The sequence below is a fragment of the Salmo salar genome, chromosome ssa28 (assembly GCF_905237065.1).
Source record: "Salmo salar chromosome ssa28, Ssal_v3.1, whole genome shotgun sequence".
In the NCBI taxonomy this organism is placed as follows: Eukaryota; Metazoa; Chordata; class Actinopteri; order Salmoniformes; family Salmonidae; genus Salmo; species Salmo salar.
In genome coordinates this window covers 15774268-15801787 of record NC_059469.1, presented here as the reverse complement: position 1 = coordinate 15801787, position 27520 = coordinate 15774268, and the positions used below count along the sequence as shown (strand labels likewise).

Here is a 27520-nt window from a genome sequence, read left to right as displayed (position 1 = left end):
TACAATATAAGAATTCATAAAACTAGCCTGATGTTCAGCGGAATTACACCCACAATAATAAAAGGCTTCACAGCTTGACAGTTTGTGTCTGTTTGTGGTGGATCATTTCTGAAACCACCCACTAATGATAATGAGACTTTTATCCCAGACTTATCACAGTCAGTCTGTCTTTAGATAGTTAATGGTGACACCACTGGTAGAGGTCTCATTGTGATACTGTCTGGTTTTTACAGTGACTTTATAACGACTTGATCATTATTATAGAAACATCCTAGGGTTGGGCGGTGTACTGTATATACCATATCCTGGGAATCTTACCAATACCGTCAATACCGTTTTTTATAAATTGGAATATTTGTATTTTTTTAATAATGCAGTCAACTTGTGCACTAGGCAATAGATGTGTTTCTCAAGACAGCCTATTTGAGCCAGTCACGTGTGTTAGTTTACAAAGAAGCACAATGACCAAAACGGGAGTTTCATGAGGTGAGTCACTCCTGCAACTTAAATGAGGTGATCAAGTTACGCTTGTATGAAATTCACTACACTACCAATGTCTGCCCGCTATATATCTTCTAACTATTAAATTAACTATCTAAGATGTGCCAAATAAATTTTCTGCAGCAGGGTTTTGCTAACTTGCTGATGTTAGCTAAGTAGCAAACGTTAGCGTGCAAGATAAAGCTTCTTGGTAACAGCAGCAGAGACAATCCCTTCTTTTATTAAGATCTCTGCTGTCTATTTGTTTTGTGTGTGATGCAAACTGTGTTTTGAGATAGCTACTTGCATAACTTTAAGCAGGGTTGTCTTAGTAGTTAATGTTAGCATCCGCTATGGGAATTGCTTAACACTTGTTAGCATTTTGCATTTGTTAACTGATATTTTTGGGCCTTTTTTTACGTTCACATTTTTTGAGGCTGGTAATACAGTATATCCTGGGATGGCACCGGCATGGAATGAAGGTATGGAAATCTGGATCCTTCCCAACCTTACACCCTGAAACCTCTGTGTTATAGCATTTATGTTTAATGGTGGTGATGATAGCACATAAAACTAAGCCTGTCACCTTTCACATTCTTATCAGGTGATGTGGTTTATGAACGGTGTAGGCCTCTGCCAAAAGAATACCTGCCATTTTCTCATAAGTGTAATAAGGAAACATTGTGAGCAAATTCTTAACCTTATTCGATGACGAATTACAAAACATTTCAACAGGTGATCTGTTCAGGTTATTCATATGTATCAGTTTTATTACTACAGTGCCTTCAGAAAGTATTCATAGCCCATGACTTATTCCACATTTTGTTGTGCTACAACCTGAATTCAGAATTGATTAAATCTTTTTTTTCCCACACATCTACACACAATTCCCCATAATGACGAAGTGAAAACATGTTTTAGAATTGTTTGCAAACTTATTGAAAATGAAATACAGAAATATCTCATTTACACAAGTATTCCCACCGCTGAGTCAATACTTTGTAGAAGCACCTTTGGCATCGATTACAGCTGTGAGTCTTTCTGGGTAAGTCTCTAAGAGCTTTCCACACCTGTATTGTGCAACATTAGCCCATTAGTCAAAACTGTAACTCGGCCACTCAGGAATATTCACCATCTTCTTGGAAAGCAACTCCAGTGTAGATTTGGCCTTGTGTTTTAGGTTATTGTCCTGCTGAAAGGTAAATTTGTCACGTCTGCTCCCGCTCTTCCCCCCCTGGCGCTTGAGGGCGCCAGGCTGCCCTGCATCACGCACTCCCATCATCCATTACGCACACCTGCCTTCCCTCGTCACGCGTATCAGCGATATTGGACTCACCTGGACTTTTTTGTCTTTGTTTTCTTGTATGCCGACGCTGTTCATGTCTCGTTCCATGTCCATTCCTTATTAAATGTTTGACTCCCCGTACCTGCTTCGTCTCTCCAGGGTCATTCCATGTGACAAAATGAATCTCCCCATGTGTGGTGGAAAGCAGACTGAAGCAGGTTTTCTTCTAGGATTTTGCCTGTGCTTAGCTCTATTCGGTTTCTTTTTTATCCTGAACCCCCTCCTCAATCCTTAACGATTACAAGCATACCCATAACATGATGCAGCCACCACTATGCTTGAAAATATGGAGAGTGGTACTCAGTAATGTGTTGTGTTGGATTTATCCCAAACATAACACTTTGTATTCAGCACAAAAAGTTAATTGCTTTGCCACATTTTTTACTTTAGTGCCTTGTTGCAAACAGGAGGCATGTTTTGGAATATTTTTATTCTGTACAGGCTTCTTTCTTTTAACTCATCCAAATTGTAATGAATAACTTCACCATGCTCAAAGGGACATTTTCGAAAAACATGATTCCACTAATTATGGAGTATTATGTGTAGGCCAGTGACAAAATATCTCAATGTAATCAACTTTAAATTTAGGCTGTAACACAAGAAAACGTGGAAAACGTCAAGGGGTGAGAATACTTTCTGAAGGTCACTGTATACGACAATACTATTAATTAGTATTGGAGTAAACTAAAACCGTTGTATCTATGGCTGACAGCTAGGTGTGGCTACCTCATGCACAGTTACCAAAGCAGTGACATTTGAACTTTGAGATAGTAACTCTGCACTTTGAGATAGTCCTCACTCTCATAAAACAATAATGATAAATCTTACAGGGTGCATTATAGAACATGTCGCAGCAAGAGTCTGACGCGATATGAACAACACCTATTTGAGTCACGGCCAATGATATTGCAATCTTGAAGCCACACATTCCAATGGCAGGAAGGGAGAGTTAGTGTTTTGATGTTGCCATGGTTGGAAGTCTTCGTTCTCTGATATTACTTGGATATGAATCAGACATCGGTGGCACTCAGCTCAGGACGTTAGAGCTAACATGCACCCACCCACCGCACACGCACACGGCACACGCACACGCACACACACACTCCCTATGGTACCGATGCTACTGAACCTTGACTGAACTAATGGAAGGCTAAAAGCTGACCAGAATCCTCCAGGCAACCCATCCATGGAGGACATGAGTTTAGAGACTGTGACTTTAGAAACTGGATTTAGAAGCAGATAAAAATAATTTGCAAGGACATAGGAGGAGATTAAGAAACACCAAATTCCATAATTCGACACTTGTTAAGTGATGTGTCACAAGATAGGTGGGAGAGTAATTTCCCAGGATGTATCACATCATAATATCTCTTACATCAGATTTCTGTGTGTTGTACTATAGATGCAATGGCACCAAGCAATTCAACAACAGTAGTAAACTCATTTCAAATGGAAAGGCCACAAACACACCATCAGGAAAACGTCCGAAAATCAACATTTGGCTTCACTGTGCCCATGCATAAAATGTACAAATAAAAAACAGATTGTTCTTTGAAGATTAGGGTAATGGAGGGGAAAAAACACCCATATTATGAAAACTTTGGGTTAAACAGATGCTGGATAGAGCAAGGGTGTGTGGGGCAAGGGAGGACGTGTGGGGTCAGGGTGGTCATGGGATTGTTTGGTGAGCGAAAGGAGCGTGACAGAGTGGAGAGCCTAAGGCATCATGGGTGAATGAGCAGCCAGCCAATGGCTGGCCCTGGCTGCCTACCGTTCTCCTTATGAAGTGTTCATTTGCTCACTTGTCTTCATGAAGTGTGCAGTCCCTCTCATAGATTTAAATGCTTTGGATAGATTGGTGAAAGCATGGATTCCAAGGACGGTGGAAGTTGTTTGCGCACCTTTAAAGTTCAGATGGGCTACATGGAATAGTAACTGTAATCTGGACATGGACTGTAAGCCTATAACCTCTAACATGTGGCTGAATACAATATTAACTCCTGCACAATTAAGTATTTCATGCAGTAAAATGTTGTCTCAGGAACAGTATGATTTATTTCTTTCAGCATCGCTTGAGAGAATGCACAGTTAGGGACCGCAATCTTTTTCAGCGATTGACAGTTACATAAAAGCTGACAGTATTTCAACAACATAAATTAAACCTAGACTAACTGAAATCTTATCAGAAACATGTTAAATCATTTTCACAGCTTTTAGTTTCCTTAAAACCGGTCAAACTGATGTCATTTTGACATTTTGCACAGGAGGAATCTTGCGTTTTCTCTAGGCACCTAAACATCCTCGCTCCGCAAGAGAAGCAGAATGAAAGAAAACTTTACTGATGTCAGATTATTGATGCATTCATTCCATCGATTTATGACATTATTCTGGTAAGCACCGCTTTAGGTAGTGGGCGTGGCCAATGGCACTCCTCTTGGCCACAGAGACTAAATCTAGCTGTTTTAAAGCTAGTTTCCTAAAATTCTACATACTTTGTCATGGGGCTGAGTGAAACATTTTAGTTTGATAGCAAATGCCATCAATTTTGAGACTGAGAGGAAAATTGCAGTTTCAAAGCTAATTTCCTGCAATTCTACATATTTTGCCATAGGGCACAGAGAATCTTATGCTATCTGAGTGACTCAAACATTATAACAAAATCAATGGGGGCCAAATGCCATGACATTTTTACAATTTTTGATTCTCCCTGACCATCTAGTTTTTTATTTTGGTGATTCCTAGTTCTCAAAGATGATATTAATTTAAAATATATTGCTCCAATATATATTTTTTACATACTTTTACATACTTTTTCATATATACTACATGACCATAAGTATGTGGCCACCTGCTCGTCGAACATCTCATTCCATTTTTGGATTAATAGTGAAGACATCAAAACTATGAAATAACACATATAGAATCATGTAGTAACCAATAAAGTGTTAAATAAAAAATCTAAATATGTTTTAGATTTTAGATTCTTGAGAAAAAAAGTTTTATAATTTTATTCAATTGTTACAGTACCATGCACCTGCAAAAAAAGACAGCTCAGATGTGCGAGTGACTTGTGAATGTTATATTTTAGATTCTTCAAAGTAGCCATTGTTGATGACAGCTTTGCACACTCTTGGCATTCTATCAACCAGTTACATGAGGAATGCTTTTCCAACAGTCTTGAAGGAGTTCCCAAATATGCTGAGCACTTGTTGGCTGCTTTTCCTTGACTCTGTGGTTCAACACATCTCAATTGGGTTGAGGTCGGGTGATTGTGGAGGCCAGATCATCTGATGGATCACTCCATCTCTCTCCTTCTTGGTCAAATAGCCCTTACACAGGCTGGAGGTGTGTTGGGTCATTGTCCTGTTGAACAACAACTGATAGTCCCACTAAGCGCAAACCAGATGGGATGCCGTATTGTTGCAGAATGCTGTGGTAGCCATGCTGGTAAAGTGTGCCTTGAATTCTAATGCTTCATGTTGAGAACCACACATGCGGAGATCATCGATTCACCTACTCCGTGTTTCCCAAAAATACGGCAGTTGGAACCAAAAATCTCAAATTTGGACATCAGACCAAAAAATGTATTTCCACCGGTCGAATGTCCATTGCTTGTGTTTCTTGGCCCAAGCCTTCTTATTGGTGTCCTTTAGTAGTGGTTTCTTTGCAGCAATTAGAACACAAAGGCCTGATTCATGGAGTCTCCTCTGAACAGTTGATGTTGAGATGTGTCTGTTACTCTGTGTTTCATCATAGCGCTTGATGGTTTTTGCGACTGCACTTAAAGAAACTTTCTAAGTTCTTGAAATGTTCTAGATTGACTGACCTTCATGTCTTAAAGTGATGATGGACTGTCATTTCTCTTTGCTTTTTTGAGCTGTTCTTGCCATAATATGAACTTGGTCTTTACCAAATAGGGCTATCTTCTGTATACCATCCCTACCTTGTCACAACACAACTGATAGGCTCAAAGGCATTAAGAAGGAAAGAAATTCCACAAATGAACTTTTAACAAGGTACACCTGTTAATTGAAATGTATTCCAAGTGACTACCTCATGAAGCTGGTTGAGAGAATGCCAAGCGTGTGCAAAGCTGTCATCAATAGGTTTAACACTTTTTTTTGTTATACATGATTCCATTAGTGTTATTTGATAGTTTTGATTTCTTCACTATTATTCTAGAATGTAGAAAATAGTAAAAATAAAGTAAAACCCTGGAATGTGTAGCTGTGTCCAAACTTTTGACTGGTACTGTATATATACAGTGCATTTGGAAAGTATTCAGACCCCTTGACCTTTTGCACATTTTGTTACGTTACAGCCTTATTCTAAAATGTATTAAATTATTAAATATTTTTTTTCTCATTAATCTACACAAAATACCCCCTTATGACAAAGCTAAAACAGGGTTTTAGAAATGATTGTAAATATAAATAAATATATAAATATATATAAAAAAATGAAATACCTTATTTACATAAGTATTCAGACCCTTTGCTATAAGACTCGAAATTGAGCTCAGGTGCATCCTGTTTCCATTGACCACCTTGAGATGATTCTACAACTTCATTGGAGTCCACCTGTGGTAAATTCAATTGATTGGACATGATTTGGAAAGGCACACACCTGTCTATATAAGCTCCCACAGTTGACAGTGCATGTCAGAGCAAAAACAAAGCCATGAGGTTGAAGGAATTGTCCGTAGAGCTCCAAGACAGGATTGTGTCGTGGCACAGATCTGGGGAAGGGTACCAAAACATTTCTGTAGCATTGAAGGTCCCCAAGAACACAGTGGGCTCCATGATTCTTAAATGGAAGAAGTTTGGAACCACCAAACTCCCATCCATCTGTGTTGATGGGAGAAGCTTCCAGAAGGACAACCATCTCTGCAGCACTCCACCAATTAGGCCTTTATGGTAGAGTGGCCAGACGGAGGCCAATCCTCAGTAAAAGGCGCATGACAGCTCGCTTGGAGTTTGCCAAAAGGCATCTAAAGGACACAGACCACGAGAAACAAGATTCTCTGGTCTGATGAAACCAAGATTGAACTCTTTGGCCTGAATGCCAAGTGTCACGTCTGGAGGAAACCTGGCACCATCCCTACGGTGAAACATGGTGGTGGTGGAAGCATCATGCTGTGGGGATGTTTTTCAGCGGCAGGGACTGGCAGACTAGTCAGGTTCGAGGGAAAGATGGATCGAGGGAAAGATGAACGGAGCAAAGTACAGAGAGATCCTTGATGAAAACCTGCTCCAGAGCACTCAGGACCTCATACTGGGGCGAAGGTTCACATTCCAACAGGACAACAACCCTAAGCACACAGCCAAGACAATGCAGGAGTGGCTTCGGGACAAGTCTCTGAATGTCCTTGAGTGGCCCAGCCAGAACCGGGACTTGAACCTGATTGAACATCTCTGGAGAGACCTGAAAATAGCTGTGCAGTGACACTCCCCATCCAACCTGACAGAGCTTGAGAGGATCTACAGTACAGAGAAGAATGGGAGAAACTCCCCAAATGCAGCTTGATGAGGAAAAATAACTATTTATTCAATTTTAGAACAAGGCTGTAACGTAACAAAATGTGGAAAAAGTCTAGGGGTCTGAGTACTTTCTGAATGCACTGTACATGTGTGTGTGTGACGCAGCTAAGTGCATATAGGGGAAACACTTTGAAAAGTAAACACATTATTTGACCATCTACAAGCACTTGACTGATGGAGGACTGATATGAGATTATTGTGATCATGCTAGTTCATTATTTCCCTCATAAAAAAAAACTATACTATAAACCAGTTGGAGATATTTTATGATAGCAGAGATGTTAAACAACTAGCCATAAAGTAGTATTACAGTATATGTAAAGTATGTACCTTGTGACGAGAGATATGTTTCTCACCACAATCAGGTCTTTCCATGACACTGAATGCCAGGAAGGAGACTGGCAGTCTGGGCTCCCTCATGGATTCTTTCTGCCCCTGTTGTTTGCAGAGCCAGGTCATTTTACTGCTCTTTTCCCTTGAGCCACAATGGAGTAAATAGAACCACTCCATTAACTTGAGCTGGAATGGAGTCATGGACTGTACTTAGAATTCTATGAATACCTCCTATTGAGTTGAGGAAAGTTGGTGCTAGACTACATAAAACGATGTCAGATAGTCTGTTTAAAGTTATTTCATTTAGATTTCACACATCTAAAACATCTGAAAGCCCAGCAGTTTTATTTGAAGTGAAAGCACTCAGGAATGTCTCTCAGAGGTTATCAGTCGATGCTGTCATTTTCCAAAAATGCCAAGTCATTAAGTGATTAACTGATTGTTCTCTCTGTTAACAACACCACAGCACCAACCAGGAGGTCACACAGGCCTGTCATCAAGCAGAATGGAGCTTACATATTGTGTAGATATTGTCCCTTATTGGTTATCTATCATTATTAGGGCCTGAAGTATTTATTGACTACATGGCCAAACAAGGGAAAACCCTAGTTGCAGCCTATAAGTAGGGCCAGAGTTCATCCTGGTCAGGTCACGTGGTCGAGAAAAACACAGGATCCTACCCCTATCATTGTAAAAAGGCTATGGATCCAAAGATTGCTTTTTTTTATCCAAAAAGGATGTACATACTTATCTTTATGACAAAATAAAGACTGAGGGATTTGTTTGAAACCTGAGAGGGTGAAAATATGTTTGAAAGCTGAGACAACATGCGCGATTACATGGGCTTCTGTGGGTATGTCACGCCCTGACCATAGAGAGCCCTTGATTCTCTATGGTGTAGTAGGTCAGGGCATGACTAGGGGGTAATCTAGTATGTCTATTTCTATGTTGGTGCTAATATGGCTCCCAATTAGAGGCAGCTGTTTATCGTTGCCTCTGATTGGGGAACATATTTAGGTAGCTATTTCCCCACCTGTGTTTTGTGGGATATTGACGGGGGGTAGAGGTAGAGACTGTAGAGGAGATGTGCTCTTAAAACATGTAAGCATGGCCAACACGAGCATAGTATTCCTGTCAGACCTGGGGATACAAAGCCACAATATCCTACGTCCTCACGGTCTTTGTAAGTTTTGTTATTGTGTTTTGTTAGTTTCACTTAAATAAATATGTGGAACTATACTCACGCTGCGCCTTGGTCCGATCATTTTCAAGAACGTGGCAGGGTAGTTAGCTAGAAGTGATGTGGATCATCTACTACTGTACTATTACTACAGGGTATTTAAAGCTGCAATATGTCTGGTCGCCCTTTTTGGGCGACCAGACCAAATTCACATAGAAATGTGTTTTATACTAGATCTGTCATTCTCATTGAAAGCAAGTCTAAGAAGTGGTAGATCTGTTTTATGTGCGCTACTTATGCTTCCTGTTCTTAAGTTTTGTTTTTGCATCTTTTACTTTCGATTTCATACAGCAGCTTCAAACCAAAGACAGTACAGTATGAAGATAGGTTAAAACTGCTTGTCCAATAGAAATCTCTGATCACACATGTAGCGATGTCATTTTGTCTCTCACGAGGTTGGAGTAATAACATGTTCAACTAACTATGTAAGACATTGGCTCAAATCTAGGTTGTGCCTTTAAGATTTCGACAAAATTAACAACTAAGGAAGAATTTTTCATTTCTTTCACCGACTTCTCGAACCCCAAACCCGGCCTGGTCTGTTTGGTCTGTTTCGCAAGCATTTCCGGAAGTCTTGCGATGTTCCTTCTCTGGGTTTAGAAACTGTGTTCAAACAGCTGAAAATACAATATATTTGGTTATGGAAAAGATACTTCACAGCGGTTTTGATTGTACAATGATTCGCAACACCATATTTGCTTGTTTTGCCACAACTGGAATAAAGCATTATGCATTAGAATTTTTTAATAGCCATTCTACGTACAGTACCAGTCAACAGTTCGGACATACCTACTCAAGAGTTTTTGGTGTGTCAACTCTTGACTGGTACTGTATATACCAAGTGCCAAACTCACTGACTGATGCAGATGCTGCTCTATTACACTACTCTATTTAACTACTGAGTGAAATAAAATTTCATCACCTAAAACCCTTACAAAGCATTTATAAGAGGGAAGGTTACTCATAGCAATACGTTAATGGATTTTATCAATATGAGAGTCATTGTGAAGTAAATTCAGAGCCAGAGGTAACTTTTGCAGTCACACTGTGACATCTGGCTTGGTCTACTAGTATAACTTGAAGCATGAAAATGTTCAAGCATGAAAATGTTCCCAAAATATATATACAGTGAGGTAAAAAAGGATTTGTACGTTTGCCCACTGACAAAGAAATGATCAGTCTATAATTTTAATGGTAGGTTTATTTGAACAGTGAGAGACAGAATAACGCATGTCAAAAATGTTATAAATTGATTTGCATTTTAATGAGGGAAATAAGTATTTGACCCCCTTTCAATCAGAAAGACGTCTGGCTCCCAGGTGTCTTTTATACAGGTAACGAGCTGAGATTAGGAGCACACTCTTAAAGGGAGTGCTCCTAATCTCAGTTTGTTACCTGTATAAAAGACACCTGTCCACAGAAGCAATCAATCAATCAGATTCCAAACTCTCCACCATGGCCAAGACCAAAGAGCTCTCCAAGGATGTCAGGGACAAGATTGTAGACCTACACAAGGCTGGAATGGGCTACAAGACCATCGCCAAGCAGCTTGGTGAGAAGGTGACAACAGTTGGTGCGATTATTCACAAATGGAAGAAACACAAAAGAACTGTCAATCTCCCTCGGCCTGGGGCTCCATGCAAGATCTCACCTCGTGGAGTTGCAATGATCATGAGAATGGTGAGGAATCAGGCCAGAACTACACGGGAGGATCTTGTCAATGATCTCAAGGCAGCTGGGACCATAGTCACCAAGAAAACAATTGGTAACACACTACGCCGTGAAGGACTGAAATCCTGCAGTGCCCGCAAGGTCCCCCTGCTCAAGAAAGCACATATACATGCCCGTCTGAAGTTTGCCAATGAACATCTGAATGATTCAGAGGACAACTGGGTGAAAGTGTTGTGGTCAGATGAGACCAAAATGGAGCTCTTTGGCATCAACTCAACTCGCCGTGTTTGGAGGAGGAGGAATGCTGCCTATGACCCCAAGAACATCATCCCCACCGTCAAACATGGAGGTGGAAACATTATGCTTTGGGGGTGTTTTTCTGCTAAGGGGACAGGACAACTTCACCGCATCAAAGGGACGATGGACGGGGCCATGTACCGTCAAATCTTGGCTGAGAACCTCCTTCCCTCTGCCAGGGCAGTGAAAATGGGTCGTGGATGGGTATTTCAGCATGACAATGACCCAAAACACACGGCCAAGGCAACAAAGGAGTGGCTCAAGAAGAAGCACATTAAGGTCCTGAAGTGGCCTAGCCAGTCTCCAGACCTTAATCCCATAGAAAATCTGTGGAGGGAGCTGAAGGTTCGAGTTGCCAAACGTCAGCCTCGAAACCTTAATGACTTGGAGAAGATCTGCAAAGAGGAGTGGTACAAAATCCCTCCTGAGATGTGCAAACCTGGTGGCCAACTACAAGAAACGTCGGACCTCTGTGATTGCCAACAAGGGTTTTGCCACCAAGTACTAAGTAATGTTTAGCAGAGGGGTCAAATACTTATTTCCCTCATTAAAATGCAAATAATTTTATAACATTTTTAACATGCGTTTTTCAGGATTTTTTTGTTGTTATTCTGTCTCTCACTGTTCAAATAAACCTACCATTAAAATTATAGACTGATCATTTCTTTATCAGTGGGCAAACGTACAAAATCAGCAGGGTATCAAATACTTTTTTCCCTCACTGTATAAATATCTAACAAGGGGTCACACTCAAAATGTTACAAAAATCCATCAACATCCTCATCTCTAGCTCTGGCCCCTCAACCTCTATCTTGACAACAATACAAGCTTCCCACTGGGCACAGACGTCAGTTCAACGTTTCGTTTTGATTTACATTTGGTTGAGTTTGATTTAGGTTCAAAGTTGGGTGACATTTTTTCCCCAAACCATTACATTACATTTTTTGGTTTGAAATGACATGAAACCACATTGATTCAACCCGTTTTTACTCAGTGTGTTTACTCTGGACCCCTGAGAGGAGACGAGGAGAGAAGGGCAGCAGATGGAGGGATAGATAGATAGATAGAAAGAGGGATATGATGGTGGGAATACAGTCCTCCTCTGTCAGTCTGTTTGTTCTGTGTGTTTGCTGCCCTACTCTATGTAACACGTGAGAGAATTCACACCGTCTCGCTGACTGTGGCCAGTCTCGCTGTGGCCAGTCTGAGCAGCAGAGTAGGAACCTTTCAAATAGAGTAGGAACAGCTCCAGACATAGAATTCAAAACATTTCGGACGCTGGTGTTCCATTTTGGAATGTTAGATTAAGTTGGCTAGAAGCACAAACTGATCTGCTACCAGGCTAAGAATGTTCTATATGAATATAGAATGTGCAGTACCTTCAGAAAGTATTGACACGAGAGGTCTTCTTGGGTCCAAAAAGTTAGAGGTGTTCCGAAATGGACCCGGGGCTTTCCTCCCCAGACCCTACCGAATAAATGTATGTTTTAATATGGACCCGAGGCTAATCAGATCAGGCCCCATATAGACATGGTCGGGTCTCCATATGGACACGAGTGGCTCGAGGAGGAGGAAGAGCGAGACAGCAGGAACCAAGCCAACTCGCACTAGTTAGTATAACTTCTTGCTGCCAAAGCTAGGTTATTTATCGTCCAATCTGGGTCGTTGAAACATATCCTTGTCAATGAACTTTTAATTCCGCCATTTTAATTCCATCTTTCATTGATCTTTTAGCTTGCGTGCAATGACACACACAGAGCCAGAGGCTAGTGCAGTTTAGATGACTTGTGATTAGCCGACAAATACAACAAGCTACACGCGCCTATCTCATGAAAAGCCGCAGCAGTATAAATTAGACACTTTTCTCTCTCTTTCTACTGCAGCAGTCCCATTCGGGTCCTTACTGGCAAATCAGTTCTAATTACACATACCCGAGACCCGTGACAATCAAATCAGATCCGACCCGGATCCAAGGGTCAACTACAGAATTTCTGTCAGAGGTGTAATTCTGTTTTTAAAAAAATGTTTTACTAATTCATTCAATATGAAAAGCTGAAATGTCTTGAGTCAATAAGTATTCAACCCCTTTGTTACGGGAAGCCTAGTTCCCATAAGTTCAGGAGTAAAAATTTGCTTAACAAGTCACATAATAAGTTGCATGGACTCCGTGTGCAATTATAGTGTTTAACATTATTTTTGAATGACTACCTCATCTCTGTACCCCACACATACAATTATTTGTACAGTCCCTCAGAATTTCAAACACAGATTAAACCAGAAAGACCAGCTAGGTTTTCCAGTGCCTCACAAAGAAGGGCACCTATTGGTAGATGAGTAAAAAAAAAGCTGACATTGAATATCCCTTTGAAGTTGTTATTATTGAAGTTATTATTTACACTTTGGATGGTGTATCAAAACACCCAGTCACTACAAAGATACAGGCGTCGTTCCTAACTCAGTTACCGGAGATGAAGAAACTGCTCAGCTATTCCTTATATTTAGCAAACCAGACTGGACGATTTTCTTGTTTTTTTATTCACGGATTGTCAGGTGAACACTCCAACACTCCGACATAATTTACAAACAAAGCATGTGTTTTTAGTGAGTCCGCCAGATCAGATGAAGTAGGGATGACCAGGGGTGTTCTCTTGATAAGTGGGAATTGGACCATTTTCCTGTTTTGCTAAGTATTCGAAATGTAACAAGTTCTTTTGGGTGTCCGGGAAAATGTATGGAGTAAAAAGTATATTATTTTCTTTAGGAATGTAGTGGAGTAAAAGTAAAAGTTGTCAAACATATCAATTGTAAAGTAAAGTACAGATACCCCAAAAAAAACAAATGAAGTAGTATTTTAAACTATTTTTGCTTAATTACTTTACACCACTGATAAGAAGATACTTAATGGGTCATAAAAACATAGACCTGGGAGAATAGGTCACCTCAATAATGTGTGGTGAGTCACCACAGAGAGAGGGAATAACAACCTGTATATAGTACTAATGACAGTTTCATTACAGTGTGTGAGTGTGTGTATCTGTCTGTGTGTGTGTGTGTGTGTGTGTCTCTGTGTGTGAGTGTGTGTATCTGTCTGTGTGTGTGTGTGTGTCTGTGTGTGTCTCTGTGTGTGTCTGTGTGTGTGTGTGTGTGTGTGTGTGTGTGTGTGTGTGTGTGTGTGTGTGTGTGTGTGTGTGTGTGTGTGTGTGTGTGTGTGTGTGTGTGTGTGTGTGTGTGTGTGAACTTACCTAATTCTCTGGAGACAGGGGACACGGAAGCAGTCTCTCCTATCTTTGACACAGCGTCAAAGTACGCCTTCCCAGCAAGAGTCATTGCTGTGAGGAGACAAAAGAATCATATGAATGGATCTCACCAACACCTACATGATACCCTATTCAGACCCTTGTGCTAGCCATGCCTGTGTCTGAAACCACAGTGTAAAAGTTAGCTTGTTAGTGTATCATGTGAGACATCTAATTCACTTATGTCCAAATATTGGGATGATAAATCACATTTTGTTCATACTGTATAACCCTTGCTTATAACAACATTTGTCATAAGATGCTTGACAGTAATCCGGCCTAGATCCCCATAGAGCAAGCAGCAGCACAGTGGAAAATGGCAAGGAAAAACTCCCTAAAAGGAAGAAACCTTGAGAGGAACCAGACTCAGACCCCTCCTCCTCTGGCTGTACTGGGTAGAAAACATTAACGTGTTCTTACCGGCTACAGATTTCTCATAGTTCTTCCCCAGATTGACCAGGTTCCTCAGACCTGGGTTGAACTGCTCCATCACATTCTGCAAGCGGGAGAGGGGGGACGGGAGTTCAGAGAGAGAGAGAGGGGAGAGAATGAACTACAGCAGGGAGGACAGAGACGAGAAAAACTAACTACAGAACAATCAAAGACCTGTTTATTCTTGGCCAGGGACTGAGTGTGACTATTCTTGAAATTGTTTGTTTAAACAACACTATTTTTATACCAATGTCCAGTGGGAAAACATACTTTTTATAAACAATGGCCAATTCTCTTGTGGATTATATACACAGAAACCAAATAATAAGCCAATACATAAACCACATACATGATTGTCTTAATGTCATCATAAATAAAGGTTTCAATGTTTATGTGTTAATTCTATAAATAACACCAAGCTGAAATAAAACGTTTTAATCATTAACATGATCCTTCACACTTTACAGCTATGTGCGACACAAAGTCCGACACAAAGTATTTGCAGCAGCAGGCTAGGGTGAACCAAACCCAATCCCCCTCCTATTCAAATGGCCCACAATAAAATGCTGTTCAGGACTGGAGTCCCTGTTTAAATTCCCCAGGCACACCCTCAATAGAACAATGAACTGCCAGGTATGTGTTAGGCCTACTTGCACCCAGTCAGAGAGAGAGAGAGAGAGAAAGAGGAAAAAAAGGAAACAGAGAGAAACAGGTTTCTCTTCACTCCTCTCTTCAGCTGAAAATGTGGCAGGTCCTAAACTGCATGTATAATTCATTAAACTTACGCTTTCGACTTCACCTGCGGAGTACTGGACAGGTGGGGCTGTTGGGGCATGAGATATTGCCTTATGTGCACCATATTGCCTTATAATTGATGAACTAACAATACGAAACAGATGATTGGTCAAATTTGATGTTGACAAATTACAAATCTATTGTTTGTTTTTTTTCAGTTGAGAGGCAAAGGTACTTTGTAGGCTACTTTACTGCGTTTTGCGTTCAACAAATCAGGGGCACGGTTTTACGTGCGCTCATGATACGCACTGTGCAAATGTATGGCCATATTATGGAATGGGTATAATAACTGTGTGCCCTAGTCTGAAGCTAATTGGAGCCTACTGCTATTGCCAAAGGCGACGATGGACAATGGCCAAATGGAAACCCTGCTATTATGTAGTCAAGGTCATGGTGGAGAAATGGGGAGCTATGATGACAAGGGGAAAAAGCCTGCTTACCTTGTATGTACTTTCGGTCAGCTTATTCACATCGTCATGATCCAGAGACATGTTGGCAGTCATTTCTCAGCCTCTACAAGATGGAACAAAAAAACAAAACCAAGCCAAAAACCAAAGCCAATCACTCGAAGTCTATATAATTCCTTTCAAATCCAAGGGTGGGCTGTTTAGTTGTTCCAGGAGTAGTTTACAATTGAGAGCAGAAGCGCAACTGTGCACCGGTGGCCAAACAAACCGGCATCAACCGCTGCGCTGTCTGAACGGAGACTGTCAAACTTCACGGTGTGTGTGTGTGTGTGTGTCGGAGGGGCGGGAGACAAAATAGGTAGTATCCGTGACGTCACTGCTTTAGTCAAGCACTTTCGGTGCTGTGGTTTCAGGTGGATCAACTCGGTACTGGCAACAGGGGTTGGGCGCTCAGTCAGTCCCTATGGCTCATTCTACCGGGGCGGTTCTGTTATCGCATTCGGAAGCATTTAAATGACAATAGGCTAACTTTAAAATCAGGGCGAACCACTCCTGGTTTAGCTGCTTCTGCAAAAGCTGATGGGGATCCAAATACATAAACAAACAATACTTTAAAATCAATTAACTCCCCCATTTGGCCATCGGCATTAGTCTCATGTAAACATCCCTACAGAAAAAAAACATGATTTCACGTCTGGAAAATCACATGATTTCAAGTTAAATTTCACATGTGAAGTCATGTGAAAACGTCTTTTTGGAACACTTGACATGTGGTCATGTGAAATGCCTGTGGTTCTTCCATAAGGGATCTTCTCAGCTTAATTATGTTGTGGTTCATTGCTGTTGTTATCAAATCAAAATCAAATCAAAGTTTATTGGTTGCACACACAGATTTGCAGATGTTATCGCAGATGCAGCGAAATGCTTGTGTTTCTAGCTCCAGCAGTGCAGTAATAATACCTCGAAAACAATACAAAAGTAAAAAGAAAGAAATATCAGAACAAGCAATGTCAGAGTCCGGAATATACAGTTGAAGTTGGAAGTTCACATACACCTTAGCCAAATACATTTAAACTCAGTTTTTCACAATTCCTGACATTTAATCCTAGTAAAAATTCCCTGTTTTAGGTCAGTTAGGATCACCACTTTATTTTAAGAATGTGAAATGTCAGAATAAGAGTAGAGAGAATGATTTATTTCAGCTTTTATTTCTTTCATCACATTCCCAGTGGGTCAGAAGTTTACATGGCGGTTTTGTGGCGGTTTTTATGGCGGTTTTGGAGCCGTGCTCCCAAGGATGAACCAGACTTGATTTATTTTGATTTCCCCAGGATGTCAGGCAAAGAGGCACTGAGTTTAAAGGTAGGCCTTGAAATACATCCACAGGTACACCTCCAAGTCAATCAAATGATGTCAATTAGCCTATCATAAGCTTCTAAAGCCATGACATAATTTTCTGGAATTTTCCAAGCTGTTTAAAGGCACAGTCAACTTAGTGTATGTAAACCTCTGACCCACTGGAATTGTGATACAGTGAATTGTAAGTGAAATAATCTGTCTGTAGACAATCGTTGGAAAAATTACTTGTGCCATGCACAAAGTAGATGTCCTAACCGACTTGCCAAAACTATAGTTTGTTAACAAGAAATGTGTGGAGTGGTTTAAAAATGAGTTTTAATGACTCCAACCTAAGTGTATGTAAACTTTCGACTTCAACTGTATATAAAAACACTGAGTGCGCAAAACATTAGAAACACCTTCCTAACAGTTGCATCCCCTTTTGCCATCAGAACAGCATCAGTTCATTGGGGCATGGACTCTGCAGTGTGTGGAAAGCATTCCACAGGGATGGTGGCCCATGTTGACTCCAATGGTTCCCACAGTTGTGTCGAGTTGGCTGTTAGTGGATCTCTACTCTGAATAGCTAGTTCCATCTTATTCCAGGCCACTGCAGTAAACAAATTTCACTGTCATGTTCGTGGAACCATTCCTAGACACTCCTAGCCTTGTGGCATGGGCATTATCCTGCTGAAAAAATCTATTCGCAGATGGATACACTGCTGCCATGAAGGGATGCACCTGTTTGGCAATGATGTTCAGACAGTATTCAAACATTGAGGTATTCAAACGGTGCTCCAAGGGGCCCAATATGTGTCATTATTTTCAAGGGGGCCAATATGTGCCATGAAAACAGACCCCACACCATCCCATGATCACCATCAGCCTGCAATGTTGTCATGCGGCATGATGGATGCAAGTACTCATGTGGTTTCCTCCATACCCTAGTCCTCCCATCAGCCTGAAACAGCAGGAACCAGGATTCATCAGTCCAGGCAATGTTTTTCAAATTCTCCAGTGTCCAGTATTTTCCTTCCTTAACCCACTGTAACCGCAGTTTCTTGTTTTTTGCTGAAAGAAGTGGAATTATGTATGGTTGTTGGATGCCATATCGCATTTGTGTCATTATTGTGCATTCTTTTATGGGTCTTAGCGCAACAATATTGTAGTGGACTGTCAGTGAGTGCGGAGTGTGTCATCGTTCCGGTACAATTTGTGCCAGCACTACGCACCAGGTCTCCAGTGCGCCTCCACAGCCCAGTATGTCCTGTGATAGCTCCCCGCACTCACCGTACGGAGTGTGTCATCGTTCCGATACAATTTGTGCCGGCACTACGCACCAGGTCTCCAGTGCGCCTCCATAGCCCAGTACATCCTGTGCTAGCTCCCCGCACTCACCGTGTGGTGGTTGTCATCTGTTCGGTACCAGTTGTGCTGGCTCCACGCACCAGTTCTCCAGTACGTCTCCCCAGTCTGGTACGTCCTGTGCCTGCTCCTTGCACTTGCCCTGAAGTGCGTGTCACAAGTCCGATGCCACCTGTGCCGGCTCCACGCACCAGGCTTCCGGCGATGGTCCCCAGTCCAGAGCTTCCGGCGACGGTCCCCAGTCCAGAGCTCCCGGCGACGGTCCACAGTCTGGAAACTCCTGCGACGGTCCACAGTCTGGAAACTCCTGCGACGGTCCACAGTCCGGAAACTCCTGCGACGGTCCACGGTCTGGAACCTCCTGCGACGGTCCACGGTCCGGAAACTCCTGCGACAGTCCACGGTCCGGAACCTCCTGCGACGGTCCACGGTCCGGAACCTACTGCGACGGTCCACGGTCCGGAACGTCCAGCTCCAGGGCAGGAGCCTCCCTCTGTGCTGGTGCCCAGTCCAGCTCCAATGCCAGAGTTTTCCTCTGCGCCCGTACCCAGCCCAGACACGGCTGCCAGTCCCACTCCATGGAGGGAGCCTTCCTCTGCGCCGGGACTCAGTCCAGATACGGCATCCGTCCAGTCCTGCTCCATGGCAGGAGCCTTCATCAGCACCGAAGTCCAGGCCAGGGCTGGTGTCCAGTCCCGCTCCATGGCAGGAGCCTTCCTTGACACCGAGGTCCAGTCCAGGCACAGTGTTCAGCCCGGGTCCATGGCTGGATCTGCGAGCTGAGCGGGTTCTTCGTCCCACACCAGAGCCGCCCCGCTGGCGGGATGAGCGGGTTCTTCGTCCCGCACCAGAGCCACCACCGATGCTGGCGGATCCACGAGCTGAGTGGGTACTTCGCCCCGCACCGGAGCCGCGACCGACACTAATCACCCCCCCTACCCTCCCAATTTGGTTTCAGGTTTGCGTCCGGAGTCTGCACCTTTGGGGGGGGGGGGGTACTGTCATGCCCTGACCATAGAGAGACATTGTTTCTCTATGGTGTAGTAGGTCAGGACGTGACTAGGGGGGTTATCCAGTATGTCTATGTTGTGTTCTAGTTTCTTTTTCTATGTTGGTGTTTTGTATGATTCCCAATTAGAGGCAGCTGGTAATCGTTGTCTCTAATTGGGGATCATATTTAAGTAGTTATTTTTCCCACCTGTGTTTGTGGGCTCTTGTTTGTGTGTAGTTGCCTGTGAGCACTGCATTTGCTTCACGTTTCATTTGCTGTTTATTGTTTTGTGCGTTTCATGAATAAATATGTGGAACCCAGATCACACTGCGCTTTGGTCCGTCTCTCCACACAATCGTGAGAGCGGGTGGCTGGATGTCCTTTGGGTGGTGGACCATTCTTGACACATAGGGAACTGTTGATTGTGAAAAACCCAGCAGTGTTGTAGTTCTTGACACACTCAAACCGGTGCGCCTGGCACCTACTAACATACCCTGTTCAAAGGCACTTAAATATTTTGCCTTGCCCATTCACCCTCTAAATGGCACACACATAATCTATGTCTCAATTGTCTCAAGGCTTAAAAATCCTTCTTTAACCTGTTTCCTCCCCTTCATATACTCTGATTTAAGTCGACTTAACAGATGACGTCAATAGGGATCATAGCTTTCACCTGGATTTACCTGGTAAGTCTATGTCATGGAAAGAGCAGATGTTCCTAATGTTTTGTACACTCAGTGAATAATGGCGTGTATGGACAGTATATTAATAGAAAAGGTGTGTTCATCAGTAGCTATATAGGATGATCCATGACTAGAATACAGTATATACATATAAAGTGGGTAAAACAGTATGTAAACACTATTAAAGTAACCAGTGTTCAATGACTGTGTAGGCCAAAGCAGTCTCTAAGGTACAGGGTAGAGTACCGGGTGGTAACCGGCTAGTAACAGTGACTAAGGTTCAGGGCAGGGTACTGGGCGGAGGCTGACTAGTGGTGACTGTTTAATAGTCGGATGGCCTGGAGATAGAAGCTGTTTATCAGTCTCTCGGTCCCAGCTTTGATGCACCCGTACTGTCTCGTCCTTCTAGAGCAGGGGTGGGCAACCCCAGTCCTCGGGGGCCTGATTGGTGTCACACTTTTTCTCCATCCCTACCAAACACAACTGATTAATCAAATGGCATTCTAAACTGAAGATCATGATTAGGTGATTATTGGAGTCAGGTGTGTTAGCTGGGGCTGGGGCAAAACTGTGACACCAATCAGGCCCCAGAGGACTGGAATTGCCCACTCCTGTCTGTGAGGTCCTTTGATGATCTTCTAGGTCTTTCTGTGACTCCGGATGCAGTAGATTTGTATTTGTATTTATTAAGGATCCCCATTAGCTGCTGCAAAGGTAGCAGCTACTCTTCCTGGGGTCCAGCAACATTAAGGCAGTCATACACATTTTAAAATATTACATTACATTACATACCGTAACACTTTTCACAACAAATGAAGTGTGTGCCCTCAGACCACTGCTCTACTATCACATATCTACAATACAAAATCCATGTGTACGTGAGTGTAGAGTGCGTGTCTTATGTGTATGTGTGTCTGTGCCTGTGTGTGTCTCTTCACAGTCCCGCTGTTCCATAAGGTCTATTTTGATCTGTTTTTTATCTTATTCTACTGCTGCTATGGAATATAGTGCGCCTCCCATAGTCTGTTCCTGACTTGGGGACTGTGAAGAGACCTCTGGTGGCATGTCTTGTGTGCTAGTAGTGTGTCTGAGCTGTGTGCTAGTAGTTTAAACAACACCTTGGTGCATTCAGCATGTCAACACTTCTTACAAAAACAAGTGATGAAGTCAATCTCTCCTCCACTTTGAGCAATGAGAAATGTACATGCATATTATTAATGTTAGCTCTGTGTGTACATTTAAGAGCCAGCCTGCTGCTCTGTTCTGAGCCAATTGTAATTTTCTGAGGTCCCTCTTAGTGACCAAACGACTGAATGTTAGTCTAGGTGCGACAAAACGAAGGCCTGTAGGACCTGCCTTGCTGATAGTGTTGATAAAAAGGCAGAGCAGGATTTTCTTATGGCCAGACTTCTCCCCATCTTAGTTCCTGTTCTATCAAAATGTTTTGGCCATGACAGATTACAATCCTGGGTTACACCAAGCAGTTTAGTCACCTCAATTTACTCAATTTCCACATTACTATTACAAGATTTAGTTGAGGTTTAGGGTTTAGTGAGTGATTTGTCCAAATACATTGCTTTGAGTTTTTTTTTTATATTTAGGACAAACTAATTCCTTGCCACCCATTCTGAAACTAACTGCAGCTCTTTGTTAAGTGTTGCAGTGATTTCACTCGCTGTAGTAGCTGATGTGTATAGTGTTGAGTCATCATTACTCAAAGCCAGTGGCGTGTCATTAGTAAAAATTGAAACAATCTGCCCTGGGGAATTCCTGATTCCACCTGGATTATGTTGGAGAGGCTTCCATTACAGAACACCCTCTGTGTTTTGTTAGACAGGTAACTCTTTATCCACAATTTAGCAGTGGGTGTAAAGCCATAACACCTTTTTCCATCAGCAGACAATGATCGATAATGTCAAAAGCCGCACTGAAGTTTAACAAAACAGCTCCCACAATCTTTTAATCATCAATTTCTCTCAGCCAATGACCAGTTATTTGTGTAAGTGCCGTGCTTGTCGAATGTCCTTCCCTACAAATGTGCTGAAAATCTGTTGTCAATTTGTTTACAGTAAAATAGCATTGTATCTCTTCAAACACAATTTTTTCCAAAAGTTCACTAAGAGTTGGTAACAGGCATATTGGTTGGCTATTTGAGCCAGTAAAGGGGGCTTTACTATTCTTGGATAGCGGAATTACTTTTTGCTTCCCTCCAGGCCTTAGGGCACACACTTTCTAGTAGGCTTAGATTTAAGATATGGCAAATAGGAGTGGCGATATCGTCTGCTATTATCCTCAGTCATTTTCCATCCAAGTTGTCAGACCCCGGTGGCTTGTCATTGTTGATAGACAAAAAAAAAAAATCTCTTCCACACTCACTTTACGGGAATCAAAATTACAATGCCTGTCTTTCATAATTTCAGTTATACTTGGATGTATAGTGTCAGCATTTGTTGCTGGCATGTCATGCCGACGTTTGCTAACCTTGCCGATGAAAAAATCGAAGTAATTGGCAATATCCGTGATGAAATATTGTGATGAATGAGCCATCTGATTCAATGAATGTCGGAGTTGAGTTTGCCTTTTTGCCCCAAAATTTCATTTAAGGTGCTCCAAAGCTTTTTACTATTACTCTTTATATAAATTATCTTTGTTGCATAGTATAGTTTCTTCTTTTTATTCAGTTTAGTCTCATGATTTCTCAATTTGCAGCACATTTGCCAATCGGTTGTACATCCAGACTTATTTGCCCTTCCTTTTGCCTCATCCCTCTCAATCTGTAACGCAGGCACAGGGAGTCAGGAAACAAGTGCAGTTAGTGAGTTTAATAATAATGAACACGGAACGATACAAAAGAAGAGAAGCGTCTGACATGGAAACATAAACAATACTACCTGATGACTAATAACAGAAGAGTACTATATAAAGGGTGAGTAATCAAGGGAGTAATGAAGTCCAGGTGTGACTGATGATGAGATGCAGGTGTGCGTAATGAGTGTTGCCAGGTGTGAGTAAAGATGGGTTGCCAGGACCGGTGGTTAGTAAACCGGTGACGTCGAGCAGGGGAGTAGACTTAACGCAACTATTCCATTTTTCAATTCCTCATCAAACCTTGGTGATTTAACAGTTTTTACAGTCATTTTATTTATTTCATTTTTTTTTTAAATGACCACCTTTTTTCTCCCCAATTTCCGGATTATGATCTTGTCGTCTCATCGCTGCAACTCGGGAGAGGGGAAGGTCAAGTCATGTGTCCTCCGAAACATGACCCGCCAAACCGCGCTTCTTAACACCCGCTCACTTAATACATCTAGATGTTCCGCTAGCGGAACACCGCTCCAATATCCAATGATAGGGCGTGGCGCGAATTACAAACTCCTCAAAAATCCCAAAACTTCCATTTTTCAAACATATGACTATTTTACACCATTTTAAAGACAAGACTCTCCTTTATCTAACCACATTGTCCGATTTCAAAAAGGCTTTACAACGAAAACAAAACATTAGATTATGTCAGGAGAGTACCCAGCCAGAAATAATCAGACACCCATTTTTCAAGCTAGCATATAATGTCACAAAAACCAAAACCACAGCTAAATGCAGCACTAACCTTTGATGATCTTCATCAGATGACACTCCTAGGACATTATGTTATACAATACATGCATGTTTTGTTCAATCAAGTTCATATTTATATCAAAAACCAGCTTTTTACATTAGCATGTGACGTTCAGAACTAGGATACCCACCGAAACTTCCGGTGAATTTACTAAATTACTCAAGATAAACGTTCACAAAAAACATAACAATTACTTTAAGAATTATAGATACAGAACTCCTTTATGCAATCGCTATGTCTGATTTTAAAATAGCTTTTCGGTGAAAGCACATTTTGCAATATTCTGAGTAGATAGCCCAGCCATCATGGCTAGCTATTTTGACACCCACCAAGTTTGGCACTCACCAAACTCAGATTTACTATAAGAAAAATTGGATTACCTTTGCTGTTCTTCATCAGAATGCACTCCCAGGACTTCTACTTCAACAACAAATGTTGGTTTGGTTGCAAATAATCCATAGTTATATCCAAATAGCTGCGTTTGTTCTTGCGTTCAAGACACTATCCGAAGGGTGACGCGCCAGCGTGTATTGTGACAAAAAAATTAAAAATATTCCATTACCGTACTTCGAAGCATGTCAAACGCTGTTTAAAATCAATTTTTATGCGATTTTTCTCGTAAAATAGAGATAATATTCCGACCGGGCGACGTTGCTTTCGTTCAAAAAAGCGACGTTGCTTTCGTGCGCCCGTTTCATTGTTCTCAGATCGACCACTATCCAAATGCGCTACTGTTTTTCAGCCAGGGACTGCAGAGTCATCATTCAACGTTCTGGCGCCTTCTGAGAGCCTATGGGAGTCTTAGAAAGTGTCACGTTACAGCCGAGATCCTCTGTTTTCGATAAAGAGGCTATAGAAGGCCAAGAAATGGTCAGAGAGGGCACTTCCTGTTTAGAATCTTCTCAGGTTTTGGCCTGCCATATGAGTTCTGTTATACTCACAGACACCATTCAAACAGTTTTAGAAACGTTAGGGTGTTTTCTATCCAAATCAAACAATTATATGCATATTCTAGTTTCTGGGCAGGAGTAATAACCAGATTAAATCGGGTACGTTTTTTATCCGGCCGTGAAAATACTGCCCCCTATCCCAAACAGGTTAACCCGGAAGCCAGCCGCACCAATGTGTTGGAGGAAACACCGTTCAACTGACGACCGAAGTCAGCCTGCAGGCGCCCGGACCAAACTTGAGCCAAGTAAATCCCCCCGGCCAAACTCTCCCCTAACTCGGATGACGCTGGGCCAATTGTGCGCCGCCCTATGGGACTCCCGATCACGGCCGATAATGACACAGCCTGGGATCGAACCTCAGGCTGTAGTTACAGTCATTTTCTTAATGGGTGCATGCTTATTAGTAACTGGAATAAGCTATTTCATAAATGTGTCGAGTGCAGCATCTGGTTGCTCCTCATTACACACCACAGACCAACAAATATTATTTACATAAACAACATAGGAATCATTACAAAACTTATTTAATGAACTCTTATACACTATATTAGGCCCAGACTTTGGAACTTTGGTTTTCCTAGATATGGCTACTATATTGTGATCACTACATCCAATGGATTTGAATACTGCTTTAAGGCAAATTTCTGCAGCATTCGTAAAGATGTGATCAATACATGTTGATGATTTAATTTTGTGTTGTTTGTAACTACCCTGGTAGGTTGAATGATAACCTGAACCAGGTTGCAAGCACTGTTTAAAGCTTTTTCTTGAGTGGGCAGCTTGATGAAAGCCAGTCAATTTCGAAATCACCCAGAAAATATACCTCTCTGTTGATATCACATACATTATCAAGCATTTCACACACGTTTTCCAGATACTGACTGTTAGCACTTGGTGGTCTATAGCAGCTTCTCACAAGAATGGGCTTTTGGTGGGGCAGATTAACCTGTAGACATATTATTTTAACAGTATTTAACATGAGATCCTCTCTAAGCTTTAGAGGAATGTGGTTCTGACTATAAACAGCAACACCTCCACCATTGGCATTTCTGTATTTTCTGTAGATGTTATAACCATGTATTACTACCACTGTATCATCAAAGGTATTATTTAAGTGAGTTTCAGAGCTTGCCAGAATATGAATGTCATCTGTTACAAGCAAATTATTGATTTCATAAACCTTGTTTCTTAAGCTACATATGTTAAGGTGGGCTATTTTTAGCACTTTTCTGTGATGCTTGATTGTTTTCATTGCTTTACTGGAAAGCTTAGCAGAAGTAGACATGCTCATGTTATTTATGTTTATGCAGTTTGAGCTGCACACAGTGGACTTCCTACTAAGGCCCGCCTCAGTGCTAACAGTATAACACTTGTTCAAAGGCACATGATTACTGCATACAATAGCTGTAGGATCAGCAGTGGTATTCAGGGCAGTTACAGGGACATACATTAGATTACTTACATTGTGTCTACCAATGGGATAATGTACATTTGCTGAATCATTATGACAACTCAGCGACACAATGGTAGGGATTAACCTAGCTGGGCTTGGGTGATTGATAAGTCATTGTCTCAGCGCAGCCTTATAATGCTGTGAAAAGAACCAGGAACACAAATGATTTGGTATGATCCCATTCTCCTTATAAAATTTGCTTTGTTTCCAGAAGATATCAAAATTGTCAATAAATGTTACACCCACAAAGCTGCAATAGTTACGTAGCCAGTTATGGATGTCTAGAAGCCTGCTGAAATGTTTAACGCCACGGTTTAGGGAGGGCACAGGGACAGATATTATGGGGGGTTTGTTGGTGTCAAGCAAAGACCCAGTCAGTTCTTTAAAATCCATCTTCAGCTGTTCTGTCTGCCCTTCATAATTTCATTGAATCCCACATGAACTATGATATACTCAATTTCCTGATGCAGGGTTAAATGTTTTGGAGCAGCTTATTGATGTCCTGTACTCGTGCTCCTGGGTATCACAACATTTTTGCTCCAGGGACTGAGACATTTCTCAACCCTTGAACTGCCCAATACAACAGCCGGAGAAGGGGATGGAGAAATCTGGAAGGCAGGCAGTGTTCTCCCTATAATGCGTTGGTCTGACCGCACCACCCTCTGGAGAGCCCTGTGGTTGCGGACGGCGCAATTGCCATACTAGGCGGTGATACAGCTCGACAGGATGCTCTCAATGATGCATCTGTAGAAGTTCCTGAGGGTCTTAAGGGCTAAGCCAAATTTCTTCAGGATCCTGAGGTTGAAGAGGCGCTGCTGCTACTTCTTCACCACACTGTCTGTGGGACCATTTCATGTCGTCAGTGAATGTACGCCGAGGAACTTGAAGCTTTAGACCCTCTCCACAGTGGCCCTGTCAATGTGGATAGGGGCATGCTCTCTCTGCTGTCTCATGTAGTCCACTATCAGCTCCTTCGTTTTGTTGATGTTGAGGGAGAGGTTTTTTTCCTGGCACCACTCCGCCAGGGCTCTCACCTCCTCCCTGTAGGCTGTCTTGTCATTGTTTGTAATCAGGCCTACCACTGTTGTGTCGTCAGCAAACTTCATGATTCAGTTGGAGACATGGGTGGCCACGCAGTCATGGTTGAACAGGAAATACAGGAGGGGGTTGAGCACATACCCCTATCGGGCCCCAGAGTTGAGGATCAGCGTGGTAGAGGTGTTGTTGCCTACCTTCACCACTGGGGGTGGCCTCTCAGGAAGTCTAGGACCTAGTTGCACAGGGAGGG

At 42.1% G+C, this 27520-nt stretch overlaps 1 protein-coding gene across 3 annotated transcripts in view; it reads right to left on the bottom strand.

Moving 5' to 3' along the window:
* The window catches only part of baiap2l1a (BAR/IMD domain containing adaptor protein 2 like 1a), a 44818-nt gene extending 28641 nt beyond the window's left edge, over positions 1 to 16177 (bottom strand). For all 3 annotated transcript variants that reach the window (XM_014179718.2, XM_014179720.2, XM_014179719.2), the window contains exons 1-3: positions 15870 to 16177; positions 14623 to 14698; positions 14149 to 14235 (exon numbers count right to left, since the gene is read on the bottom strand). In XM_014179718.2, the coding sequence (XP_014035193.1) occupies positions 14149 to 14235; positions 14623 to 14698; positions 15870 to 15932 (226 nt within the window). In that variant the 5' untranslated portion in view covers positions 15933 to 16177. The remainder of the gene's footprint in view (positions 1 to 14148; positions 14236 to 14622; positions 14699 to 15869) is intronic.
* Positions 16178 to 27520: the final 11343 nt, after the last annotated feature.